This window comes from Diabrotica virgifera, chromosome 7 (genome assembly GCF_917563875.1).
Source record: "Diabrotica virgifera virgifera chromosome 7, PGI_DIABVI_V3a".
Classification (NCBI taxonomy): Eukaryota; Metazoa; Arthropoda; class Insecta; order Coleoptera; family Chrysomelidae; genus Diabrotica; species Diabrotica virgifera.
This window is the reverse complement of record NC_065449.1, coordinates 85,473,407-85,500,337: the sequence shown is the minus strand read 5'-3', so window position 1 is coordinate 85,500,337 and position 26,931 is coordinate 85,473,407. Positions and strand designations below refer to the sequence as shown.

Here is a 26,931-nt window from a genome sequence, read left to right as displayed (position 1 = left end):
TCAAAACTGCATTTATTTTGAATAGAAAGAAAAACAAAATAATATTGTTTTAACAAAATAGGGGATAAATGTTAAAATTTAGTATTAATAAAGTTTGTCACATTGGCCTAATATTAATGTCACTAGTTACGTTAGTGTCACATATAAATAATTGTAATAATATTAATAAAAACCATAATTCCTAGCATGAGTGCGTCCTGTTTTTTGATAATTTAGTTAGGCGAGGAAACATAAATGAGTTTCTAATAGGGCTTTTCATCGATTTTCATTTGTTTCGAGCTTCCGTTAGATGTTGTATAATTCATGTATAATATTACCATACACGGATTATAGGACATATGACAGAAGCTCAAAACAAATGACTGTGAATGAAAAGCCCTATAGAGGGAAGACGAAAAAAAATTAACATTATCGGATCAGCTCGACTTTCACAGTTCACTACTATACAAGTTACAGGCATGTTTTCAGCACTTAAAATCACCAAAAACGAAAAGTTTATAAAATAATCAATCTAATGAATGTCTTTAAATACTATATTAAGCTCAAAATCACGATAAAAAACAAATTAAAATTAACATTACTCTGATCAGTTGACTTCCACAGTTCACTACTATACAAGTCACAGGCATGTTGTCAGCACTCAAAATCACCAAAAACGTAAAGTTTATAAAATAATTAATCCAATGAATGTCTTTAAATACTATGTATATTAAGCTCAAAATCACGACAAAAAACAAATTAAAATTAACATTATTCTGATCACTTGGACTTCCACAGTTCACTACTATACAGGTCACAGGCATGTTGTCAGCACTCAAAATCACCAAAAACGTAAAGTTTATAAAATAATTAATCCAATGAATGTCTTTAAATACTATATTAAGCTCAAAATCACGACAAAAAACAAATTAAAATTAACATTATCCCGATCAGTTGGACTTCCGCAGTTCACAAGTCACAGGCATGTTGTCAGCACTCAATATCACCAAAAACGTAAAGTTTATAAACTAATTAATCTAATGAATGTCTTTTAATACTAAATTAGCTAAAAAATCACGACGAAAAACAAATACGAAAAATCAAAAATTACATTCAGTTTAGGTTAAGAACGGTTTTGTGTGCCAGTGCCAACCAAAGATCACGTGATTTAACTTTGACAGGTGGGAGAGATTAAGTCCAGCAAACGACGGCAATGTTGCCAGATTCCTTTTAGCGGGAATTTTAAAATTTTATAGCAGTTTGGTTTTAAATTTGACAGTTCTGTTTTCTCAAGTCAAAAATCTTAACCTTACTTTTACATTTACAAGTGATTAGGATTATTATTATATATTTTATTTACATGTAAATTGAAACAATAAATATTGTGCTGTGTCATAATTTCAAGCTCATTATGTTACAGTCATAGAGAAATATATTTCTCTATGGTTACAGTCTTTTCCAGTTGATAAAATTGCAATTCAAAAACTTTTAGGTAGGTAGGTGTAACTTCCACATTATTATTTATTTTTTAAGTATTAAGGTTGATGTTGATATCAAAAATTTAGATTTCAAAGATAGTTTTATGTAGGTAGATACTAATAGAGTAATACTAGATAATAGATTAGATACAAAGTAAGCTGTAAGTAGTATAACTGCCCATGTAATCACCTGTTATGTTGTTTTTTTAGATTTGCACTGATGGATGGCACAGAACAAGAGTACAAGAACATGAAACATCTTATTATGAATGTATATGTATGTGATCCTCAAAAAATTATTTTACAAAACAAGATAGAGAAAGAGCTTTAAAATCCCAAGGATCCTGCAAAATGTTTATTTGGTGTACTAGTCGAATAATAGTATCTAAAAATATTGAAACTACTTTAAAACACATTACGGGCATGAGGATGATATAGAGCACTTACATAAATACCAAAATCAGATAAATATCTCTTCAAAGTTTATTTTGAGACTTTCTTTAAAAATGTAAGTAAAATATTTGCATATCGACAGCGGAAAGGCAGGACTTCGTAACTGAAAATTTTTTATAACATGAGTTACTTCAGTTTTCGCTTTAGAATAAGTGTATCGGCAGCTATTAAACAGCGATTACAGCTGGGAAAGTTTCTGGAAGGCTTCCAAAAGGCTTTCTCAGCTCTAAAAGCTGTTTAGGTGCTGATACACTTATTCTAAAGCGAAAACCGAATAACTCATTTTATACAAATTTTTCAGTTATGAGGTCCTGCCTTTCCGCCATCGATATACACAATATAATTTAAAACAAGAATGTTACCACTAAACCACTTTTTAAATATTACTCATAAATATTTACTACAGTTTACAATTTCAAGCTAGTGTGTTTGATTCTCCTATAACTATATTTTACTTTTTTAGTAAACTTCAGACTGTTCAGGATAGCATAATAGCATAGGAGGAGAATTAAAAAGAATTGATTTACTTACAAAGAAAAGATATCACAAACATTAAACTCTCTTATGGCATTGATTTGAAAGATGGGTATATGTACAATGATGATGATGCAACCAGTGTTTATTTTTGGGTTGAATGCTTACAGACTTGTGTCCAATATTATTTTACAAACAACAGGGCATACTAATGGATATTCATTCTGAATTTAACATTTATGATTTTTGTCTAATTTTCCTTAATACTGTGTCAAAAGGAAATGTTAATTAAGTTTGGTAAATCCTTTATCGCAATTGATGGAACTCATGGGCTCAATTCCTATGACTTTGAACTTATGACAGTATTAGTAAACGATGAATTTGGGAATGGATTTTGTACTGCTTTCTTATTTTCAAATAGAAAAGATACCTATTTTAATTTACCAATTTTTTTAAATACATGTCTGTGTTGGTATTATAGTCAAATAGACTGTTAAGTGCCTGGCACATAGATAGGGCATGGTAAGTAAATCTTAATAAAATATCTGATTCTGAAAAAAATCCTATTATGTATACAAGATGTATTAATGATGGTTTAGAGAGTATTAATAGCTTTTTGGGTAGACTTCTAAGTGATGCAGATACATACAATTTTAGTAAGTATTTCCAGTAGAACTACTGCAATAACATCCAACAATGGGCCTATTGTTATAGGAAGGGGTTGTGGAATTAATACCAATATGACCATTCAAAATTTTCATAAAATTTTGGATAAAAGGGTATCCGTTAGTTGTTATCAGTTAAGCTTAAAACTTGGCACTCATGGAGAGCTATACCATAATATATAATAGGTATATCTCATAATATTACATCTCATATTGTTCACTACAGTAGTAATGAGTGAGCCTGCATACACAGAACCATAATAATATATTATAGTTCGTGTATGCAGGCTCACTCATTACAATAGTGAGCAATATGAGATATAACATATTATAGTATAAGTCTCTGTGCATGACCAGATTAACACGTTTGGTACCCATCTCGAACAAGCTCCACTTGGCTGGTACCACATAGTTAAATCATTTATTTAGTTACACAGTACTACTCACATAACTTATGTGTCGTCAGTACCTTCCGTAAAACCTTCGTGATGCTACCCATACGTCATGGCCACTGAATGTGTTAAAGCTTGTTAATGTAGGAGAGTTATACTAAAATATATATCGCCTATTATATTGCCTTAAATAGAAAAAATAAATATCTTATTTAAATTGTATCCATGTAAGTTTTGATTTAATGAAATAAACCTTTTAATCAAAAACGTGTTGTTTACTTGTGTACACCCAGCAATATCCTGATCATAGATAAATAATATAGTATTACCGGATCCTGATATGCAGACGCCAATAGGGCTTTTCATCGATTGCCATTTGTTTCGAGCTTCTGTCATGAGTCACATAATATTAATGTATCTACGTCATACATCTTTGGTTGGTATCATTGGTATATACCAATATCGTACGACGTAGATATATTAATATTATGTGACACATGACAGAAGCTCGAAACAAATGACTGTGAATGAAATGCCCTATTGAATAGGGCTTTTCATCGATTGTCATTTGTTTCGAGCTTCGGTCAAGTGTCACATAATATTAATATATCTACGTCATACGTCTGTGGTTTGTATCATTGGCAATATCAATAACATATGACATAGATATATTAATATTAGACAACACATGACAGAAGCTCGAAACAAATGACTGAGTGAAAAGCCCTATATCATGTATATACAAGTCATAAAGATGTCTTTCTACGGTTAAAATTTCACAGCCTAAAGACATCATTTATGTAACTTCTTAAGCCGTCACAAAATGACTGCAATAAGAAAATAGAATTTATTAACTCGACTCGCCCCCAGGCAAAGTAAAGGTGCTAGGCCACTAAGAATGTTTTTTTTTATTTTGCGGCTTTAGCGCTTAGCTATTTAGCCAGATACATGATGAGAATTAATACTATTATAATACATATTAAAACTAATTCAAATTACTAGTAATTTTAATAATATTCTGAATAATTATGTAACCACTTAATACTAAAATAAAAAAGTGTCCATCTATACTATCCCAACACATTTTCACCTTTGAAATCGTAAATTTCCATTCCCATTAAAAAATAATTTGTACTGTATAAGTATATTTCTTTTGAGCTTCATTTTTTTTTTCAAAATACTGCAACATGAGTTTTAAATTATGACACAGTACAATACTTGTTTCAATATTTACATTTAAATAAAATAATCCTAATTACTTGTAAAAGTAAGGTTATAAATTTAAGAATACAGAACTCTCTTTTAAAACCAAAGTGGCATTAGACTAATTTTAAAATTCCCGCTAAAAGGAAAAAGGTAAATCTGGCAACAGTGCCGTCGTTTGCTGGACATTTAATCTCTCCCTTGACAGGTCGATGGATTCCCTAATAGGGCTTTTCATCGATTGTCATTTGTTTCGAGCTTCTGTCATGTATCACATAATATTAATATATCTACGTCATACGTCTTTGGTTTGTATCATTGGTATTACCAATAACGTACGACGTAGATATATTAATATTATGTGACACATGACAGAAGCTCGAAACAAATGACTGTGAATGAAAAGCCCTATTGACAAAAAGGCTAAAAAATCATAGCATGTGATCTGTCTTTAAAAGACAACCTAAATGCAACGATGACAGTAAAATTCTCGCGTTAGAGATTCCATAGTAAATCACGAGGGAAAATCAGGAAAAAACTTCGTGATACTATCCCGACATTTATTTGAATGTGAACAATTTTATTTAGGTGAAACATCAAGACCATTACACCTTAGAATAAGTGAACATCAGTCTTATATTAAAAATAGAGAATTTGATAGATCTCAAATATGTCAACACGCATGGGATAATGAACATGGAGTTCAGTGGAGAGATTCAAGTATAGTCCTGAAAGAAACAGATAGTAAAAAGAGAAAAATCAAAGAAGCGGCTCTAATTATGCTAAATGAAACCAATTGTGTCGCAAATTCCTCGGTAGAATGCAGAAGGATGTGGTTACCCATACTGAAATAGGAAGTCAATAGAAGGAAAATACCACGATTAGTAAGTCAATAACATATCGAGTTAGTACAAATTTTATATTTTAGTATTACTTATTGTATATCTATGTATTATTAATATAATTTATAATTCAAACATATTAAAGTCAGAATTTGGTATTAGTTTTTTGAAGGTAAATTAAATGTAAGAACAAATACTTACGATGTCGGGATAGTATCACGAGGTTTTTTCCTGGTTTTCCCTCGTGATTTACTATGGAATCTCTAACGCGAGAATTTTACTTTGCTCCCTCATGTAAAATGTTTCTGATTCGGTTTCTTCTATTGCATAATTGTATTTGCAATATACTGGTTTCTTTCTGCTTTACTTCTCGTATGCTTTGCTAAACTATAGAACACATGCCATAGTTCTACTGAATGATGTTATATATGAATGTACAATTTTCTTAAAATGTATAGCCTTTTTGTCAATGGCCCAGTGTTATTCTTATTAAAATAATATCAAAAGTTAAAAAGAAAAAAAAAAACAGGAAGGCAACAACATGCGGTGTTCCCAAGCGGTCACCCATCCAAGTACTAACCGCACCCGACACTGCTTGACTTCGGTGATCGGACGAGAACCGGTATATTCAGTGTGGTATGGCCGTTGCCGATTATAAATGAAACAAATTGATTTAAAAATGAGTAAGTGATAGTCCAGGTTGTGAGAGGTTGCTCCCTCATGTAAAATGTTTCTGATTCGGTTTCTTCTATTGCATAATTGTATTTGCAATATACTGGTTTCTTTCTGCTTTACTTCTCGTTTGTTTTGCTGAACTATAGAACACATGCCCTAGTCCTACTGAATAATATTACACTTGAATGTACAAGTTTCATAATATGTATTTCATTTTTGTCAATGGCCCAGTGTTATTCTTATTAAAATAATATCAAAAGTTAAACAAGGAAAAAAAGGAAGGCAACAACATGCGGTGTTCCCAAGCGGTCACCCATCCAAGTACTAACCGCACCCGACACTGCTTGACTTCGGTGATCGGACGAGAACCGGTATATTCAGTGTGGTATGGCCGTTGCCGATATTATAAATGAAACAAATTGATATAAAAATGAGTAAGTGATAGTCCAGGTTGTGAGAGGTTGCTCTCTCATGTAAAATGTTTCTGATTCGGTTTCTTCTATTGCATAATTGTATTTGCAATATACTGGTTTCTTTCTGCTTCACTTCTCGTCTGCTTTGCTAAACTATACAGAGTCGGTATTTTCTTATCGATGGTATGCGTCTTTAATAAGAGCAACAAAGAGACATGTATTTATTATACATTTAAAACGGGTTAGAAGATGTGGGACGGCCGAACGTGGCGGAACTAGGAAGGGTCACCAAAAAATTTCGGGTCGTAGGTAATGGCTTTGTCAGACAGTGTTGCCAAAGTTGGAAATTATCAAAAGAAAATATTAAAATAGAAAAAATAATATATTTAACTTTTTGTAAACAGATATAATAAACAAATTATTTAAAAGAAAAAAACTTAAGTAAAAAAATATTGTTTTCGCCAATTTTAAAAAATGTGAAAACGTTGAATTATATTTCAACGTTTATTTTTTTATTAGTTTTTTCTTTTAAATAATTTGGTTAGTACCTACACTATTTGTTAACAAAAATTAATATAATATGTTTTCTACTTTAATTATGCAAGTTTTTCTGTCCCAGAGACTTTGTAAACACAACTTCCGTTATAAGATCAGACAGAAGGACAAATGAGGTGTAAGAGTGAAAGCTCTAAACCCAAGGATGTTATTAAAGTGAGAAACTTGATCGCACTTCCGGTTCGAGCGTTATTATTGGAAGTACTATTTTAAAGTCGCCGAAATAGTACAAGCGACATATTATTCGACGCGCCGTAGCAAGATGCTTCCGGTATTATTCAAGTCGGTCTGTCCGACAAAAAAATAGAATGACAAATGATGTGTCGAATGAGAGCTTATAACCCAAAGATGGCATTAGAAGTAAGAAATTTGACCTCTGACTTCCGTTTATAGAGTTACAACCGGGAGTACGGTTTTAATGACGCCGAATTAATACAAGCAATGTATTATTTAACACGCTTTAGCAAGACGAAAACAAATGTATTGTACTATTTCGGTGATTTTAAAACAGTACTTCCGGTTGCAACTGATACCATCTTTGGGTTATAAGATCTAATTTGATACCTTGCCTTCGTATTGCTAAAGCGCATCGAATAATATGTCGCTTGTACTATTTCGGCGGCTTTAAAACGCTACTTCCAGTTTCAACTCTGCAACCGGAAGTGTGAAGTCCAATTTCTCAGCTTTAATACCATCCTCAATTCGACACCTCATACTTACTACGTGGCGTTACAACCCTTCGTGGGTTTTAGCCCACCCGACAGCATGCCTTCACTCTTCTCTGTCTTAGACAATCTCTGTCCAGTTCTCCACGACCGTAGCTTTCAGGTCTCCTGCTATATTATCTCTCTACCGGAGTTGAGTGTTTTAATAACGTAGGAGTTATATTCGATAGACAGACGGACGGACAGACTTGCACAAAGCCGGAAAAATATAATGGTTTTCGTCTTGCTAAAGCGCGTCCAATAATAAGTCGTTTATAATATTTATTGGGCGACTTTAAAATAGTACTTCAAGTTTCAACTCTAAAACTGGAAGTGCAAGGTCAAATTTCTCATCTTAATAAGATCGTTGGGTAATGAGCTTTCATTCGACAGCTCATTTGTCCTGTCTTATCTAATGACGGAAAAGTTGTGTTTACAAAGTCTCTGAGAGAGACAGACATGCATAATTATCCCTCAAAGTAGATAAAAAAAAATAATACAGTGATGAGCGTGCCAATAACCGGCAAAATAACGCAAAAGATGGAAAACTTAATACGTTGTGAAATAAAAAGAGATGAAACTAGTAGATCTGTAAAATTATCGATAGGAACCTATAACTTTACATTACATCAGGTACATAGTTTCCCTCCTTTAGACGTCTGTGACAGAAAACATTTAGAATTTTATAAAATTCTCCTGTCACGGTTAGGTTTGTTATACTCCTCAGATATGTCTAAAGGTGCGAAACTATGTAATGTTATGTAAATTTATAGGTTCCTATCGATAATTTTACATATCTATTAGTTTCATCTCTTTTTATATTTCACAACGTATTATGCTTTCCATCTTTTGCGTTATTTTGCCGGTTCTTAATAGCGCACTCATTACTGTACCTATATTATTTTTTGTGAACAAATAAGTACATCTACTAAACAAATTATTTAAAAGAAAACTATAAGTAAAAAAATAAACGTTGAATTATAATTCAACGTTTTCACATTTTTTTAAAATGGGTGAAAACAATATTTTGTTATTTTTAAATAATTTGTTTATTATATCTGTTTACAAAAAGTTAACTATATTATTTTTTCTACTTTAAAATTTTCTTTTGATAATTTCCAAATTCGGCAACGCTGTCTGACAAAGCCATACCTACAACGCGAAATTTTTTGGTGACCCTTCCTACTTCGGCCGCCCAATATCTTCTAACCCGTTTTAAATGTATAATAAATGCATGTCTCTTTGTTGCTCTTATTAAATGCGCATACCATCAATAAGAAAATACCGACTCTGTAGAACACATGCCATAGTTCTACTGAATAATATTATTACACTTGAATGTACAACTTTCATAATATGTATTTCTTTTTTGTCAATGGCCCAGTGTTATTCTTATTAAAATAATATCAAAAGTTAAACAAGGAAAAAAAGGAAGGCAGTTCCCAAGCGATCACCCATCCAAGTACTAACCGCACCCGACACTGCTTGACTTCGGTGATCGGACGAGAACCGGTGTATTCAGTGTGGTATGGCCGTTGCCGATTATAAATGAAACAAATTGATATAAAAATGAGTAAGTGGGTGCGTTCGGACGACCATAGCGGTTGACTGTCAGCAGAAATCGGCTGAGTGGTTGTATCCAGCCGTGATAGGGAAAGCTTAGTAAATCTCTCAGCGGCTGACTTCCAGCGGTGACGTCTGACAGCTACTGCTAGCTCAGTATATTCAGTGTGGTATGGCCGTTGCCGATTATAAATGAAACAAATTTATATAAAAATGAGTAAGTGATAATCCAGGTTGTGAGGCTGCTCCGTCATGTAAAATGTTTCTGATTCGGTTTCTTTGCGGATTCGGAATAATAAATTTATTGATTTCATTGTCCTATCGTATAAGTATACTTTTGCCATATTAGTCCGTTCTTTAACGGTAAAATATTGCAAAACCTCTAAATTTTAAAGAACCGCTTGGATTGACATGAAATTTGGCATACACATAGCTAACAAGTCAAAGAAAAAAAGTGATATTGTGCCGATATGTGTTTTTGCCCTGGGGGTAGTTTTCACCCCCTATTGGGGGTGAAAAAATATTCGTCCAAAGAAAGTCAGGAAATGGATAAATTGGCTAATTTTAAGTAACTTTTGTTCTATAGAGTTTTTTCACTAAGTCAATACTTTTCGAGTTATTTGGCAGTGAATATGTTCATTTTTTCAACAAAATAACCGCGCTTTTAGAAGGTTTCTCGCAAATAACTCAAATACTAAGTATTTTGTCGAAAAAACATTCTTAGCAAAAATATAGCCTGTAAAAAATTTTAAAAAATGGTGTGTATGTCACGTCTTTACACCTAGTAGAAGCAGAGTTATAGCTAATGAAAAATTGGTTCATATTCGTCAAATTCCAAATGGAATAATTTAACGTGAAATAACCAAAAATGAAGCAGATTTCGGGGAAAACTTATTACAACTTATTTAAAGTGTTTAAAAAAGGCTTCATTTTTGTTTTATAAAAAAATTTCTAGTATCAAAATTAAACAAGTTACGCTCAAAATAAAGTTAGTCCCTTTTGGTTTTGGTAAAAAAATCGAGAAAATCACCCCCCAATTATTATCTTAAATGAACTTAATCGTTACGACTTCACAAGTTTCTTGACTCGTGTATATATTGTTTATATGATCTGTAAGTTTCATCGGTTCCAAGTCCTTATTATTGAAAGGGCTATAGTTAGAAAGGGTTGAACAAGTCACTGATCACGAATGTATGCAAATTTAGAAACACCAAATCTTAATCAATTTTTGTCTAACAGAAAAACAAAAAAATACATAATATTCAGAAAAGCAAATCTGACTTTTTTTGTTTTTCGAGATTTTTGGTATCTCCAACAATTTTTAAGTTATTTTGAAAAAAGCATATTTTCCAAAATTTAAGTTTTTAAAAATTTTACTTTGAAACCAAATTTTTTCAAAAATAAGCACTTTGAATCGATGAAACTTACAGATCATATAAACACAACATAAGTAAAATAATTTGTGGAGCGGTAACGATTAATTTAATTTAAGTTGCTAATTAGGGGGTGGTCTTCCCGATTTTTTTTGCAAAAACAAAAGGGACCAACTTTATTTTGAGCGTAACTTGCTTAAATTTAATGCTAGAAACTTTTTGTGAAAACAGAAATAAAGGTTTTTTTAAACACTTTAAAAAAGTTATAATATCTTTTTCCCAAAAAGTGCTTAATTTTTTGGATATTATACGTCGAAATATTCTATTTGAAATTTGGTGAATATGAATCTATTTTTCATTGGCTATAACTCTGGTTCTACGAGATCCAGAGACTTAACGCGTACACCATTTTTTTTTACTTTTTTATAGGCTATATTTTTGCTATGAACGTTTTTTTCGACAAAATACTTACTTTTTGAGTTATTTGCGAAAAACCGTCTAAAAATGTGGTTATTTTGTTGAAAAATGAACATATTCACTTGCAAATAACTCGAAAAGTGTTGACTTGGCGAAAAAGCTCTATAGAACAAAAGTTACTTAAAATTAGTCAGTTTACCCATTTCCGGACTTAGTTTGGACATATATTTTTTCAGCCCCCAGAGGGGGTGAAAGTCACCCCCAGGGCAAAAGCACACATCGGCACAATATAATTTTTAAATTTATTATTTAATTGTTATCGCTTAATATTTACAACGCAAAAAAGTAATTAAATTGTAATCGATTTTTTTAAGATTTTTCTAATCATTTTGACGTTCTATTGATAAAATATCAATTTCTTACTTCGGATACTTTGACAATAATCGTGTAGATGGCGCTAAGATTATAATAGATTATTTATAATTAGATATTACGAAACATTAAAAAAACTTAAATTCAGTATTTAAAACGTAAGTATATTTAAGGTAAAAATATATACCACAGCTTTGACCAACTAATATTGTTTATAATTAATGTTTTTAATTTTAATTTTAAATTAATCACTTTGACATTTATGTCAAATTTCCAGTAAACGTTTACAAACTTGTCACTACTGGCGTTCGCGAATTTGTAAATATCCCCTCTACGTACGAGCTCACAGCGTATAGGTACTGTACAAACTACTAAATTATGATAAGCAAACGTTTCTAGCTGCTACCAGTGGCTTACGACAGGGGAAAGTGAATGGTTGACCCTTTCCAAATTCTACGTCACTGGCGGAATTGCTATTTTAGTTCAATTTTTGGATTCTCCAATACTTTCTATCAAAATAATATACTATTCGTTCGTAACGATAAAGTCATTAGTTTTCGAGATCTTTGAAGTTAAAAATGAAACGACACGGTCATTTTGATTAAGGTATTGTGTCGCTTCATTTTTAATTTCAAATATCTCGAAAACTAATCATTTTATCGTTACGAATGAAGAGTATATTATTTACATAAAAAGTATTGGAAAATCAAATAATTACACTAAAATAGCAATTTCGCCTGTGGCGTAGAATTTGGGAAGGATCAACCTGCCACTATCCCCTGTCGTACGCCTCTGGTAGTAGCTAGAAACGTTTATTTATCTTAATTTAGTATGGTGTACAGTACCAACACTTTCTGCCAAGTATGATAAGGATACGCCAAATACGTTTAAAATAGTGGGTACAAATAGTTTTTAAATTTGAATCATATGAATCATATCATAAATTAATCAAAATGACTGTGCCGTTTCATATTTAACTTCAAATATCTCGAAAACTAATGACTTTATCGTTACCAATGAAGAGTATATTATATACGTAGAAAGTATTGGAGAATCTAAAAAGGGAAATAAAATAGTAATTCCTCCAGTGGCGTAGAATTTGAGAGGTGTCAACCATTCACCATTACCTGTCGTACGCCACTGGTAGTAGCTAGAAACGTTTGTTTATCATAATTTCAGAGAGTGTATAATACCTTCACTTTCTGCTAAGTACGAAGAAGATACGTCGAATAGTTTTAAAATACTGAGCAAACATAGTTTTTAAATTTTTAGATAAAACACCCTGTAACTCAGTAAGGAACCATATTTTATTTAAGTGTTTTAGGTTAAATCTTCGTATTTTGTACTAAGGTTTTTCCAGTTACTATATGGACAATTATTAATGAAACACCCTGTATACTGGTTTCTTTCTGCTTTACTTTTCGTTTGCTTTGTTAAACTATAGAACACATGTCATAGTTCTACTGAATGATGTTACATATGAATGTACAATTTTCTTAAAATGTATAGCCTTTTTGTCAATGGCCCAATGTTATTCTTATTAAAATAATATCAAAAGTTAAACAAAGAAAAAAAGGAAGGCAACAACATGCGGTGTTCCCAAGCGGTTACCCATCCAAGTATTAACCGCACCCGACATTGCTTGACTTCGGTGATCGGACGAGAACCGGTTAATTCAGTGTGGTATGGCCCTTGCCGATTATAAATGAAACAAATTGATATAAAAATGAGTAAGTGGTAGTCCAGGTTGTGAGATGTTGCTGTTTCATGTAAAATGTTTCTGATTCGGTTTCTTCTATTGCATAATTGTATTTGCAATATACTGGTTTCTTTCTGCTTTACTTCTCGTTTGCTTTGGTGATTAAACTATAGAACACATGCCATAGTTCTACTGAATAATATTACACTTGAATGTACAACTTTCATAATATGTATACCTCGTCCAATTTACTTACCGTTGCACGTCATCCGCGCCATAGCCTGTGACACGATACCAACACGAAATATTTAGGCGGTGGGTGTGTTCTTTTTTAGAATCAAAATGATTCTAAAGGGGAACACACCTACCGCCTAGATATTTCGTGTTGGTATCGTGTCACAGGCTATGGCGCGGATGACGTGCAACGGTAAGTAAATTGGACGAGGTATATTTCATTTTTGTCAATGGCCCAGTGTTATTCTTATTAAAATAATATCAAAAGTTAAACAAGGAAAAAAAGGAAGGCAACAACATGCGGTGTTGCATTTGCTAATGACATTTTGATGGAAAAGTTTGTAACGATGGGTACCGATGGCGCATACAGTTCGAGTCTCCAACCCGACAGCAATGCGCACTCAAACTTCCCTTTACCATGGACGAGTGTTAGGAGGAGGGTGCGCCGAAATTGTATAAAATAGCGATGGATGTAAGACTCAACTAATTCAAGCTGGAGAACTGATCTGGTTAAGAACTCAAACCTGGTCACCAGAAATTACGTGGTGGCCAACTGGGCTTCAACGTATTTAGTTGGAGCCAAACTGCAGTCTTTGGAGTACTGGTCTAAATACTCAACTGGTTCGACCCAGAGCATTGATCTGGGGAGAATCAACCGAGCTTTAACGTATAGAGTTAGCCAAATCATGTAGCGGTTCAGAATTGATGAATCGCTCGCGGATCGTTACTCTTCAACTATTCTGGTACCCGCTGCTTGTACTTTGTCGATGTGTGTGTGAATGTACTAACGTAGCACCGTATTTTTAACGTCTAGTAAATATGAGCCGCTCACAGGGAAAGTGGTATAACTGCAAATAACTTAACTTTTAGTAAACGAAAGATTTTGCATGTTAACCAACTAAAAAATCTCATTAATACTTACTGAGCCAGTTATGATGGATTCGTGATAAGAATTTGTTGAAATTTATATGGGATGCCGAATTGAAATGATTGAATTTAGTTGTTCTTTTGTAATTAGAAGAATACCATTTCAACAACAAACGTTTTTTAGTTATACCACTTTTCCTCTGAATATATACCACTTTTCGCTCATATTTATTTGCAGAAAGCTGCCGGGAGACCTCATTCAAACCTGCACGGAATATAATAATAGTCTCCCGTTTTATACCGCTGACGCGGCTTTGGGATTATATCAGGGTAGTCTGCTATATCTAGGGCCTACAGTATACAAGGAAGGTAACAGGGCCAGTGCTACGCGTCAACCGCCTAATATTACCCCTGGTTTTACCCAAGGTACTCATTTTATTCAGGCTGAGTCGACCTGGGGCATATAGACATTTTAAAAATGTCGAGTTACTCTTGCCGGCGCACAGTGGGGCAAGAGACAACATAAGTTGGCATTAAATTATTGTCGACATATTATGGCCAATTTTTTTTTCAAATATTATAAGTTGCGTGTACATAAACAAAAACGATGTTTTTTCAATGTTTTCTTCTTCTTCTCAATGTGCCTATCCGTGCTGAATGTTGGCGATCATCATGGCAATCTTAATTTTATCTGCAGCAGCGCGGAAAAGTTGCACAGATGTTGTGTTAAAGCAGGTTCTGAAGTTCTTTGACCAGGATGATCTTCTTCTTCTTGCTAGGCTTCGCTTTACAAATATTTTTCCTTGAAGGATGGCTTGTTCAAAAAGTGTTTAGCTCAAAATTTTAAAAGCTGCATGTCCGTAGTTGCTACCGATATTGATTTAAATGATATTTGAAGTTTAGTCATTTTAGTTTAAAATAAATCTACAGTCTAATTTACTTGTTTTTATGTAGATTTATTATCTAATATTATTTATATCTCAAAACAATTGTGTTAACATTATTTTTGAAAAATTGTTTAACCAAATTGTTCTATAAAACCATTTACCGCATATTTATAAAAATAACATAAAATTTCGTAAGTAAAATATTGAAAAACTTAAACTACAGATCATCATCAGAATCATCAGATGTGACGTCAACATCTTGCACATTCGGAGATTTGAAACATAATATATTATGCACTAATATGCAGTGCTTCCACTGGCAGGTCTTCTAATTTCTTTCTTTTTATATTTCTTTTGCTTGTGATCAGTGGATCATTACTAATCAACAAAAAGTGGAAAACATCTTAATTTGTTATGGATCTACTACACTTTCTTGAATTATTTTAATTGAATTATGCAAATAACCAAAAATTAGAATATTCAATTTAATTAGGTCAACATAACCTCACAAAAAATACAAGTATAAAAAAGAAGCAAATATGAGCAAAAAGTTAAAATTACTTTTTGAAGAATAATACTCAAGCTTTAAAAATAAAACAAAAATAAAGTTGGATCAGTCTGGGAACACCAACAAATCACTTGCTCTTTTTGAAAAATGCATATTTTGATATTTTGTACAGGTAATTTTAAACAACATATTATAAGAGACTGTATTTACTTAATTATTATATCACATCTGTAATAATATTGTCACTTTCCTGAAGATCAAATATCCGTAGCCAATTTTACTGGTAAATTAACTTTTGACTTGAAATAAGTGGATCAAACGTAAGTCGAATCACGTTATCGCGGCCTATGCATTGTTAACACGGGACCATGTGCTCTTTGCGACGCGTCGCAACTGGTGGAGGGGGATTTAATGGGAAAAAAATGATGCCAAATCATATGTAGGATTGTGTACTATTTAATTAAAATGAATGCGACAGAAAATACTGCATTTGGTATTTTCATTTTATGCCAACTTTTTAGCTCTCCTGCCCCATTGTGCGGCGCTGGGATTTGAACCCCGACCTACCAGCACGCGAGTCAAGCATACTACCGCCTGAGCTACGCCGGCCCGGAAGATTAATTTCCGTGCGGAACGCTCAGCACGGAATATTATTTTTGTTATTTTATTGGATTGTAAGAATATTTTTTTATTTAAATTAAACCTGTGTTTTACCGAGTCTGTTGTCCGACAGAGCCTACTTACTTATTTATTCCTCTTCACTCCATGCGGAGCATATGGTGTTAATTGTCTGCCTCCATTCTGTCCTATCCTTTGCACTGATCTTTATTTCTGCCCAGGTTTTCTCAATAGCATTAATTTCTTTCTCGACACTTCTTTTGCACGTTTCTAGGGGTCTGCCTGGTCTTCTCTTTCCTTGTGGTGTGTATTCTAAGGCTTGCCTCGCTATGTGTGTCATGTCTTCTTAGTGTGTGACCCATCCAACTCTATTTCCTTTTGTGTATTGTCTTACGATAAAGGTTCCTGGTTAGTTCTTGTCCATAACTCTTAGTTTGATATTCGGTTTGGCCAGTAAATGTTAAGAATCTTCCTTAGGCGTTTATTTATGAACACCTGCATCTGTCCGATACATTTTCTTGACACTTTCCAAGTTTTTGCTCCGTATAGTAGCACAGCTAGTCTTCATGTTGGTGTTGAATAATCGTATCTTGTTTTACTTGTCATCTGACGTGATCACATTTTCCTTAGCATATTGAATGCGTTTTGAGCTATTCCTATTCTCCGTTTTACGTCCTCCTCCGTCCCTCCTTTGTTGTTCAAGATACTGTCCAAGTAGTTAAACTCTCTACCGTTTCTGATTCCGTGCCTCCCAGTGATATTCCCATTTCTCTTGGTGTATTTATTTTCATTATCTTAGTTTTTCTAACGTTTATGTTAAGCCCGACCTTCTTCCCTGCTTCTGCTACTTTTTCAGTTTTGCGTTGTATGTGTTGTCTTTTTTCTGTTAAAAGTCTATCATCTACAAATTTCAAGTCCTCAAGTTGGTTAAAAACATTCCATCTGATTCCAGTCTTATTACTAGTAGCCATGGACGTGATCCAGTCGATTACTATCAGGAATAAGGTCGTAAAGAGCACACAGCCTGTCTGACAGAGCTAACCACTCAAAAATTGGTGCCCGAGAAGAAAACAACACTCATATTTAGAGACATAACAAACTGGTGCGAGATACCTGATGTCAGTACCATAATAAGAAGAGCAGATAAAGAATCTTTGTACATTCGATAACCAGCATGAACGTCTACACGTTGCATAATATACGGCACCCAAAGAAGTACTTTAAATAATTTTGAACAAACAATTCTTTAATTTTTTTTATATTTTTATTTGTATTTATATAAAAATAATTAGTTGTACAAATCACAATTTAAGTCTTTACTCAATTTCTTCCATAGTATTTTGAAAAATATGGTAAAATGCAGTCTCTTATATCCTTATTTGGATTATGTAAATGATCACTAATGTACACTGTATTAACAAGATAAATTCCCTGTTTAGCTAGGGGAATATAATCAGTGAATTTATCTACGCTTTTTTGCTCCAATAAACAATGTGTTGCATGAACTGTATCTTCGAACGGGGGTCTAAAACAAAGAAAAATAATTATTGCAAGTGTTAGCATTGTAACAGCATTTTGTGTGTTATAGATTACTATTTCACAATTAAAGTGATAACAAATAAACTGAATAACATTAAAACATTAGCAGAAGAACAACAGGATTAAGGTCGGGAAGATCATGCACCGACGCCATATTTATAATGAAACAGGTTCAAGAGAAGTCATTCGAATACAAAAACTGGCATATTTATGTTTCGTGGACCTTAAGAAGGCATTTGACAGAGTCAAATTAAAGGTTCCCTCAGTCCTCTATTGTTCAACCTGATCATGGATGAAATAGTGAAAAAAGTAAGAACTAAAAAAGGATAGTCCTGGATCCCGCGTAAGAAACAAAAGTTGATTAATAGCAAGCTAAAAATTTGTTAATAGCTTAACGGTGTCTAGTCGGACAAACTTTGATGCACGGGAACACTGGAACAAGGGAAGTTTTAATTGTGGAGCATGATAAACGTATCTTCCTGACAAGTTTATGATTGTGAAAAATAGCAAACTGATTTTAAGTTTATTCCATAGTTAATTTATAGTATGTGAAAAAATGTTTGTCTGACAAAAATGTTGGGCATTTTAACGAGTCCGACACGTAGAACATGTCACATTACAGGAATTATGTTGGTGATAAATAGCAGTCTGATTTTTGCATGAGAGCTGAATGAAAGGTTAAAAAATCAATTGGAAGTTCTGTCCGACAAAAGTAATGGCAAGTTTTCGTAGTCCGACGTTCTAAACATGTAAGATATAGACAAACATGCTGGTGTTAAATAGCAAGCTAATTTTGATTTTTTTCTGTACAAATTATATTTTGTAACGCAAAAAGTTATACAGGGTGAGTCATGAGGAACTGTACATACTCGTACCTCGTATAGAGGCTCCTATGGGGAATAACCAATGACCATTAAAAAGTGTCTGCTCCCATTGTTTAATAATATACAGGGCGAGTTTCGCATTTTGACAGAAATTTGTATTCGTCATAATTTTTGAACGGTCAGATCGATGTGTCTCTTATTTTGGCCAATCGTTACACTATTACCACCTAATCAACTAATTTATTCAAGCTAGAAAAAATCAGGTCCGGCTTTAAAAAAATTAGTTCGTTTGGGTCTTAGAAAAAATTTCACCCTGTATACGCTTTTTGAAAACTCTAATATGAATTTTACAAATTAGACAAATAGGCAATTAAAATGGCATATTTATTTTTTTCCGCACACGATTGCTTAATTTTTTATAAAAAAATCAAATTTCACTATGAACTAAAAGTTTGGTAAAGTGAACCATAGATTAAAAAAAATAACTTTTATTACAAAAATTAATTTTTTTTGCACAAATAAGTAATTTATGTTACCCTCCAATCAACTGATTTATTCAAACTAGAGAAAAATCAGGTCCGGATTTAAAAAATTAGTTCGTTTTGGTCTTAGAAAAAATTTCACCCTGTATACGCTTTTTGAAAACTCTAATATGAATTTTACAAATAAGACAAATAGGCAATTAAAATGGCATATTTATTTTTTCCCACACGATTACTTAATTTTTTATTAAAAAATCAAATTTGTCAAAATCGGAATTTTAACCTAAAAATGAAAAAAAAATGAACTCACGGTTTAACTCGCTACAACTCTGTTCCATTTTAATATTTTTTTTTCTGAAATTTTTACAGCACATACCTCTTACCATTGTGAAGACTATGAAAATTGTTGTAGACTTTCAGTCTTCTTCTTGTAAAAGTTGCAAACTTGTAAATCGTAAAAATTAGGTGGAAAAATAATTTAAAATTTATCAATTTGATCACGTCTATGTTAAACTATAGAGTCCAAAAAAAGTGTTATGGGAAGTTTTAGATCTAGACGTGTTATAGAAAAAAAAAATTGTAAAACTTTTAATTTTAAGAAAAACGTTGTTTTTGTAAATTAATTTTTGTAAAAAAAAGTTAATTTTTTTAAATCTATGCAAAAACTTTGCCAAACTTTTTATGCATAGTCAAATTTGATTTTTTAATAAAAAAATAAGTAATCGTGTGGGGAAAAAATAAATAGGTAATTTTAATTGCCTATTTGTCTTATTTGTAAAATTCATATTAGAGTTTTCAAAAAACGTATACAAGGTGAAATTTTTTCTAAGACCTAAACAAAATAATGTTTTAAATCCGGGCCTGATTTTTTTCTAGTTTGAATAAATCAGTTGATTGGGTGATAACATAAATTAAATAGTTGTTCAAAAAAAATTCATTTTTGTAATAAAAGTTATTTTTTTAATCTATGGTTCACTTTACCAAACTTTTAATTTCTCATAGTCAAATTTGATTTTTTTTTTATAAAAAATTAAGTAATCGTGTGGGGAAAAAATAAATATGCCATTTTAATTACCTATTTGTCTAATTTGTAAAAATCATATTAGAGTTTTCAAAAAGCGTATACAGGGTGAAATTTTTTCTAAGACCAAAACGAACTTATTTTTTAAATCCGGGCCTGATTTTTTTCTTGTTTGAATAAATCAGTTGATTGGTGGTAACACAAATTAAATATTTGTTCAAAAAAAATTAATTTTGGTAATAAAAGTTAATTTTGTTAAATCTATGGTTCACTTTACCAAACTTTTAATTCATAATCAAATTTGATTTTTTTATAAAAAATTAAGCAATCGTGCGCGGAAAAAAATAAATATGTTATTTTAATTGCCTATTTGTCTAATTTGTAAAATTCATATTAGAGTTTTCAAAAAGCTTATACAGGGTGAAATTTTTTCTAAGGCCCAAACGAACTAATTTTTTTAAAGCCGGACCTGATTTTTTTCTAGTTTGAATAAATCAGTTGGTTAGGTGGCAATAGTGTAACGATTGACCAAAATAAGAGACACATCGATCTGACCGTTCAAAAATTATGACGAATACAAATTTCTGTCAAAATGCGAAACTCGCCCTGTATATTATTAAACAATGGGAGCAGACACTTTTTAATGGTCATTTGTTATTCCCCATAGGGGCCTCTATACGAGGTAGGAGTATGTACAGTTCCTCATGACTCACCCTGTATGTCGGACAAAAAGTTTGGGAAAATCGAAGGAAATAAATAAAAAATAATTTTTTCACAATGACTTAGTCGCGTATTGATAAAGCTATTTTAGTTGTATATTATTATTTATATTCACATACTTGCATTTGTATATACATACATGCACACTCCAAAAACATTGAGGTAAGTATCAATGCATGTATATAGGGTGAGGCAGATAACTGGCCTATTAGAAATATCTCGAGAACTAAAGGCAACAAAATCATGAAAATTGGAATAAAGGGGTTTTGAAGGATGATCTATTAAATGAAAATATTTTCATCTCTTTGCAACTTCCGGTTATACCGGAAGTTGCTTATAACTTCGTTTTTTAAATGGGACACCCTGTATATTTTTACATTTTTTATTCTCCTCAATATCTTCTTTCTTAAAATATGAGGTTTTGCAATATTATACAGGGAATTTTAAGAGACATTTACGTTTTTTTAATAATTTCGTAGCAACATTCACACCCTGTAGAATTGTAATAGTTTGACATTAAAAACTCTGCTTACGTTCAAGTGATTTTTAATATAGTCTACTATTGTTAAGAATCATTAGTATAGCTAATTTTGAAATTTTAGTATACAGGGTTGGTCGAAACTCGGAATGAATATTTTCTGAGTTTTCTTAAATGGAACACCCTGTATTTTAGTATTGTAATGAAATGATATTTCATGGTACTTTTTTATTTTATAAGTATTCCCTATACCTAACTGCTTTAATTTGTGAGTTATTGGTGATTCAAGCTAAACATTAATTGCAACAAAAAATACGTAAAATTTTATTAGGTTGGACGTGAAAATATTTAATCACAAATAATCCAAAAACATTGAGGTAAGTATCAATGCATGTATATAGGGTGAGGCAGATAACTGGCCTATTAGAAATATCTCGAGAACTAAAGGCAACAAAATCATGAAAATTGGAATAAAGGGGTTTTGAAGGATGATCTATTAAATGAAAATATTTTCATCTCTTTGCAACTTCCGGTTATACCGGAAGTTGCTTATAACTTCGTTTTTTAAATGGGACACCCTGTATATTTTTACATTTTTTTATTCTCCTCAATATCTTCTTTCTTAAAATATGAGGTTTTGCAATATTATACAGGGAATTTTAAGAGACATTTACGTTTTTTTAATAATTTCGTAGCAACATTCACACCCTGTAGAATTGTAATAGTTTGACATTAAAAACTCTGCTTACGTTCAAGTGATTTTTAATATAGTCTACTATTGTTAAGAATCATTAGTATAGCTAATTTTGAAATTTTAGTATACAGGGTTGGTCGAAACTCGGAATGAATATTTTCTGAGTTTTCTTAAATGGAACACCCTGTATTTTAGTATTGTAATGAAATGATATTTCATGGTACTTTTTTATTTTATAAGTATTCCCTATACCTAACTGCTTTAATTTGTGAGTTATTGGTGATTCAAGCTAAACATTAATTGCAACAAAAAATACGTAAAATTTTATTAGGTTGGACGTGAAAATATTTAATCACAAATAATTTTTCAGAAATAAATATAGTCCGTTCGCTAAACTCAGACTCAAATGGCTAGTGATTTATGCTAGTAATTTTGCCAATTTGATAAAATTGCCAAAAAAATTATTACTAAATAGTTAATAATTACTACATATTTAGTAATTTTGCAAATTTTGTCAAAATTGGCAAAAAACAAAAAAGTTACGTACTAAAATCTTTAGCCATTTGCGTCTGAGTTTAGCGAACCGACTATACATATTAATCCAGACTGATCCTTAAAATTACCAATAATGGTTTAGCTATCAAAATACCTACGTAGTTAAGATTGTTGGTGCGATTAAAAATTAAGCACAAATTAAAGCAGTTAGGTATAGGGAATGCTTAAGGAATAAAGAAGTACCATAAAATATCATTTCATTACAATATTAAAATACAGGGTGTTCGATTTAAGAAAACTCAGAAAATACTCATTCCGAGTTTCGACCAACCCTGTAAACTAAAATTAAAAATTTAGCTATACTAATGATTCTTAACAATAGTAGACTATATTAAAAATCATTTGAACGTAAGTAGAGTTTTAGATGTCAAACTACTACAATTCTACAGGGTAAGAATATTGCTACGAAATTAATAAAAAAAAAACGTAATTATGTTTTAAAATACCCTGTATAACATTACAAAACCTCATATTTTAAGAAAGAAGACATCGAAGAGAATCCAAAAATGTAAAAATATACAGGGTGTCCCATTTAAAAAAACGAAGTTATAAGCAACTTCCGGTATAACCGGAAGTAGCAAATAGATGAAAATATTTTCATTAAACAGATAACTCTTCAAAATCCCTTAATTCAAATTTTCATGATTCTGTTGCCTTTATTTCTCGAGATATTTCTAATAGGCCCTTTATTTGCCTCACCCTGTATATTGAAAAAAAAATATATTTTTTTGGGTGGAGTTTGTTCTAGATATTCTCAAAATGAAAATAAAAACTGTCATAGAACATGTGAAAACAATCTCTTAGAGTTTTCTAATTAGGCGCATCAGAAATTATGGAAAATTTCCTACCAAAAACGTTTTATCCTTTTTTTTCCATGATCAAATCTTAACCCTGTAAACGACGCTGAAAAATATGAAGAGTGTAAAAATTCGGTGCTTATAAGCATAGACGTAAATATGACACATGCTTAGAAGTCTGTATATTTATCTAGAAGGCTGCATTTGTCTGAGTGACACTTTGTGCTCTATACTATACAAAGTAGTATTTGAAAGAGTACATGGTCTCTGATTTTCTGTTTGCCTCGTGTGTTGGAAATTAAAATTTATATTAACTATCCAGTATTTTTATGTCTATTTTTGAGTGTGAACAGTTTAAATCTTAAGCCACCAAATGAAAAAGTGAAACAATTCAAGGGAACATTTTTGAGTAGAGAGAGAGACATACTTTATTGATACAATGTAACAAAAAGCCATCGACCGAAGTCTTTCAGCCAAATTTTTGAGTAATTGTCGAAAATTCTACAAAGTTCGTAAAATACTTGTTCATCAATTCAATGAAGTTCAGTTGCCAGATAATTGTGAAAATTCTATTGGATATCATTCTTCGTGCTATAATGCTTTTTGAGTGAAAAAGGGCTTGATTGAAGAAGGGTACCTAAATAAATTATTTATTAAAATTATTTTAGTATATCGTAATTTTTCTGAAATTTTTACAAATGAAATATATAATGCCAAAATAAATCGATTAGTTTAAATTTGAAGTTACGATTGCAATTTATTATGAATTATTGTCAAAAGTGACAGTTTTTATTCTCTATAGCTTGGACTATATAATAGAAAAAAAGGTAAGTCCGTGATAATATACATTTTAGTGACATGACATTTTAGTTAAATCTGACAGTTGTTACATTTTATTTGCAATTTGGCATAAAAACAAATCATTTGTGTTTATTGCATTTATAAAATGGTATTTTCTTTGATTTGTATAGTCTTATAAATTGTACAGATTATATTTGTAGATATATTATATAATTCGTAAATTTTTTTTTCGATTATAGCGCCATTCTATTGACAACTAGAATAAATATTATAAATGTTACCGACGAAATGTAATCACCGAAGTGCGTTTTTTTCTGTCACATACAATTTAATGCATTAGAAAGAAATCGAAAAACTGTGACGCACTGAAAGATGCTCATGAGAAAAACAATATCATCTTTATATTTATCTGTTTACGTATTACATAGTTATTTAGTAAAAATTGGTGGCGACTATATACTGCCAACACGCATTAGAAATAAGGAACTTCACAAGCAATCAAATATTACTTAAAATTCTAATAATGGTTGTTTTTTCTGAAGTCTTCAGATTGATTTCATTACTAAAGAAAATATAGTGAAGAAAAGGAACTGAATTTATCGCCTGAGTGGGACGGCTTACAAATTATGTCACCATGAGAAGCACTGTCGACATGCCATATGCCCTTCATGTCAACCCTCCCATGGGATACCTCGTTTTTAAACTAGAAGGAGTAATTCGAATTTACCGCGCTGTAATACCTGTTTGTAATTGGTGTAACAGAGCATGTTTACTCCACTAAATTATGAAATTTTGACACATCCATATTTATAAAATTTTGGCACTATTAACAGTGAAAAATTAATAGATTATAACAGTGGCGGCTGGTGGGTAAAATTTTGGGTAGGCCACGCCAGCAAATTACAAAATACATATTAGGAAAATAAAAATTTATTTTTATGTATAAAAATACTTAGAAAGGTAACTGTAACAGATTTACATTTCATTATATTTTTAAAACTAAATAAAATTATGAACTAAAATATACAAATAGTTTACATATTTTATTATTTATACAGCAGGCTTATTCTTCTCTCTTTGCTTTGTGCAAATTTGTCAGTTACAATTCGATAATTATGTTACAAGTGGCAACGAGGCTTGGCGAAGGCCCGTTTTAATCGGGCCTATACATCAAGCATAACACGACAATGTAAAAATCATTCTCCGGCAAGCCGCTTAACTTCAAACGCTTTTTGTACGGAGATCTTATGTGAACGAGGTCCGAAAGGGCCTATTAATGATATTTAAAATGCCTGAATACAATTCGATGCTTTCTGTGATAATATTATATAACAAAGTTGTCTTAACGGACGCTGATGTATTGAGTGATTTAGTACATTTAAAAGTTATTTACATGCTTTAACATAATTTTTAAATATTTATATATTTTTCAATTTTAAAGCTCTTAAAATTATTGAGTAAGCCTATCCTGCCTACCCTCAAAAGCCGCCACTGTTAATTAAGTTATATGGCGATTTTTTTTGTGTTTTTTATGTAATCATAAAAAACAGAAAATCGTTTTTACTGAAATTATAACTTCTATACCCTGTTTTTAAACTAGAAGGAGTAATTCAAATTTACCGCGCCGTAATGCTTGTTTGTAAAATTGATTCAACCTCACGCAAGTTTATTCTACTGTTATAAAATTTTGACACTATTGGCATTTCATAGGTTAATTAAGTTACATCGGCGATTTTTTGTGTTTTCTGCGTTATTCCTTTCATTTTTATGTATTAAGTCGTAAAAAATTATCGATTACGTAATTACGCTCCGATGGATGACATCACTAGTATGATACGTATACCAACAAATCATAATTTAATGAAAGATTACCCATGAACGATCACATCAATCACTTATTTTGTATTTGCTGTCTTTTTCTATAAATAACAAACGTTTGTTATAGAAAAACACAGCAAATACAAAATAAGTGATTGATATTGATGTGATCGTTCATGGGTAATCTTTCATTTTTCCGACTGTATATCATGTATGTCTGTAATTTTTTTTATATGCGTGTCCGCGAAGATTATAACTCCCAAAATATTTATGACGAAAATATTTAGTTCTTAATAGATGCCGGCGAAAACAATTATTCCCCTTTCTGTTCTCGCGAAAAAAATAATTCCAGGAAGATTTACAGCGAAGGAATCATTTTTCAATAAGTGACCACAAAAAAAAATTTTGTTAATGTACCGGCGAATACTATAATTTTCAAAAAGTTTTGGGGAAAACAATTATTTCTCTACAGATATCGGCAAAAAAAATTATTGCCATTTACGTGCCCAAGAAGATTATACATTTAAACATATTTGTGACGAAAAGAATTATTTTTATACCAGGAACAACAAAAAATAATTCCTTCTATCTGTATATCCACGAAGATCATAACTCCCAAAATATTTATGACGAAAACATCTAGTTCTTAACAGATGGCGACGAATATAATTATTTACGTTTGTGTTCTTGCAGAAAAAATTACTCATCGAAGATTTACATTAAACAAAATTTATTTTCCAGTAGAGTAGCTACGAAAATAAAATTTGCCGTCACTTATTTAGGATTATTCTTTTCGCCTCGCATTATTAGGATTCATAATCTTCGCAAACA

The 26,931-nt window shown here is 31.7% G+C and overlaps 1 protein-coding gene, 1 long non-coding RNA gene, 2 other non-coding genes and 2 pseudogenes across 5 annotated transcripts in view; 1 reads left to right on the top strand and 5 right to left on the bottom strand.

Moving 5' to 3' along the window:
• Positions 1-1,669: 1,669 nt before the first annotated feature.
• On the top strand, positions 1,670-3,708 carry LOC126887705 (uncharacterized). The gene is made up of 3 exons (XR_007699149.1): positions 1,670-1,965; positions 2,374-3,264; positions 3,337-3,708. It is a non-coding gene; the product is annotated as an uncharacterized LOC126887705 (long non-coding RNA).
• Positions 3,709-6,017: 2,309 nt separating this feature from the next.
• Positions 6,018-6,136, bottom strand: LOC126889191 (5S ribosomal RNA). The gene has a single exon (XR_007699960.1). It is a non-coding gene; the product is annotated as a 5S ribosomal RNA (ribosomal RNA).
• Positions 6,137-6,441: 305 nt separating this feature from the next.
• On the bottom strand, positions 6,442-6,560 carry LOC126889180 (5S ribosomal RNA). The gene has a single exon (XR_007699949.1). It is a non-coding gene; the product is annotated as a 5S ribosomal RNA (ribosomal RNA).
• Positions 6,561-9,254: 2,694 nt separating this feature from the next.
• On the bottom strand, positions 9,255-9,373 carry LOC126889166 (5S ribosomal RNA; annotated as a pseudogene).
• A 3,763-nt stretch (positions 9,374-13,136) lies between these two features.
• Positions 13,137-13,255, bottom strand: LOC126889159 (5S ribosomal RNA; annotated as a pseudogene).
• Positions 13,256-17,641: 4,386 nt separating this feature from the next.
• The window catches only part of LOC126887702 (DNA topoisomerase 2-binding protein 1), a 254,947-nt gene continuing 245,657 nt past the window's right edge, over positions 17,642-26,931 (bottom strand). For both annotated transcript variants that reach the window (XM_050655370.1, XM_050655371.1), the window contains exon 20: positions 17,642-17,896. In XM_050655370.1, coding sequence (XP_050511327.1) covers positions 17,692-17,896 — 205 coding nt within the window. In that variant the 3' untranslated portion in view covers positions 17,642-17,691. The remainder of the gene's footprint in view (positions 17,897-26,931) is intronic.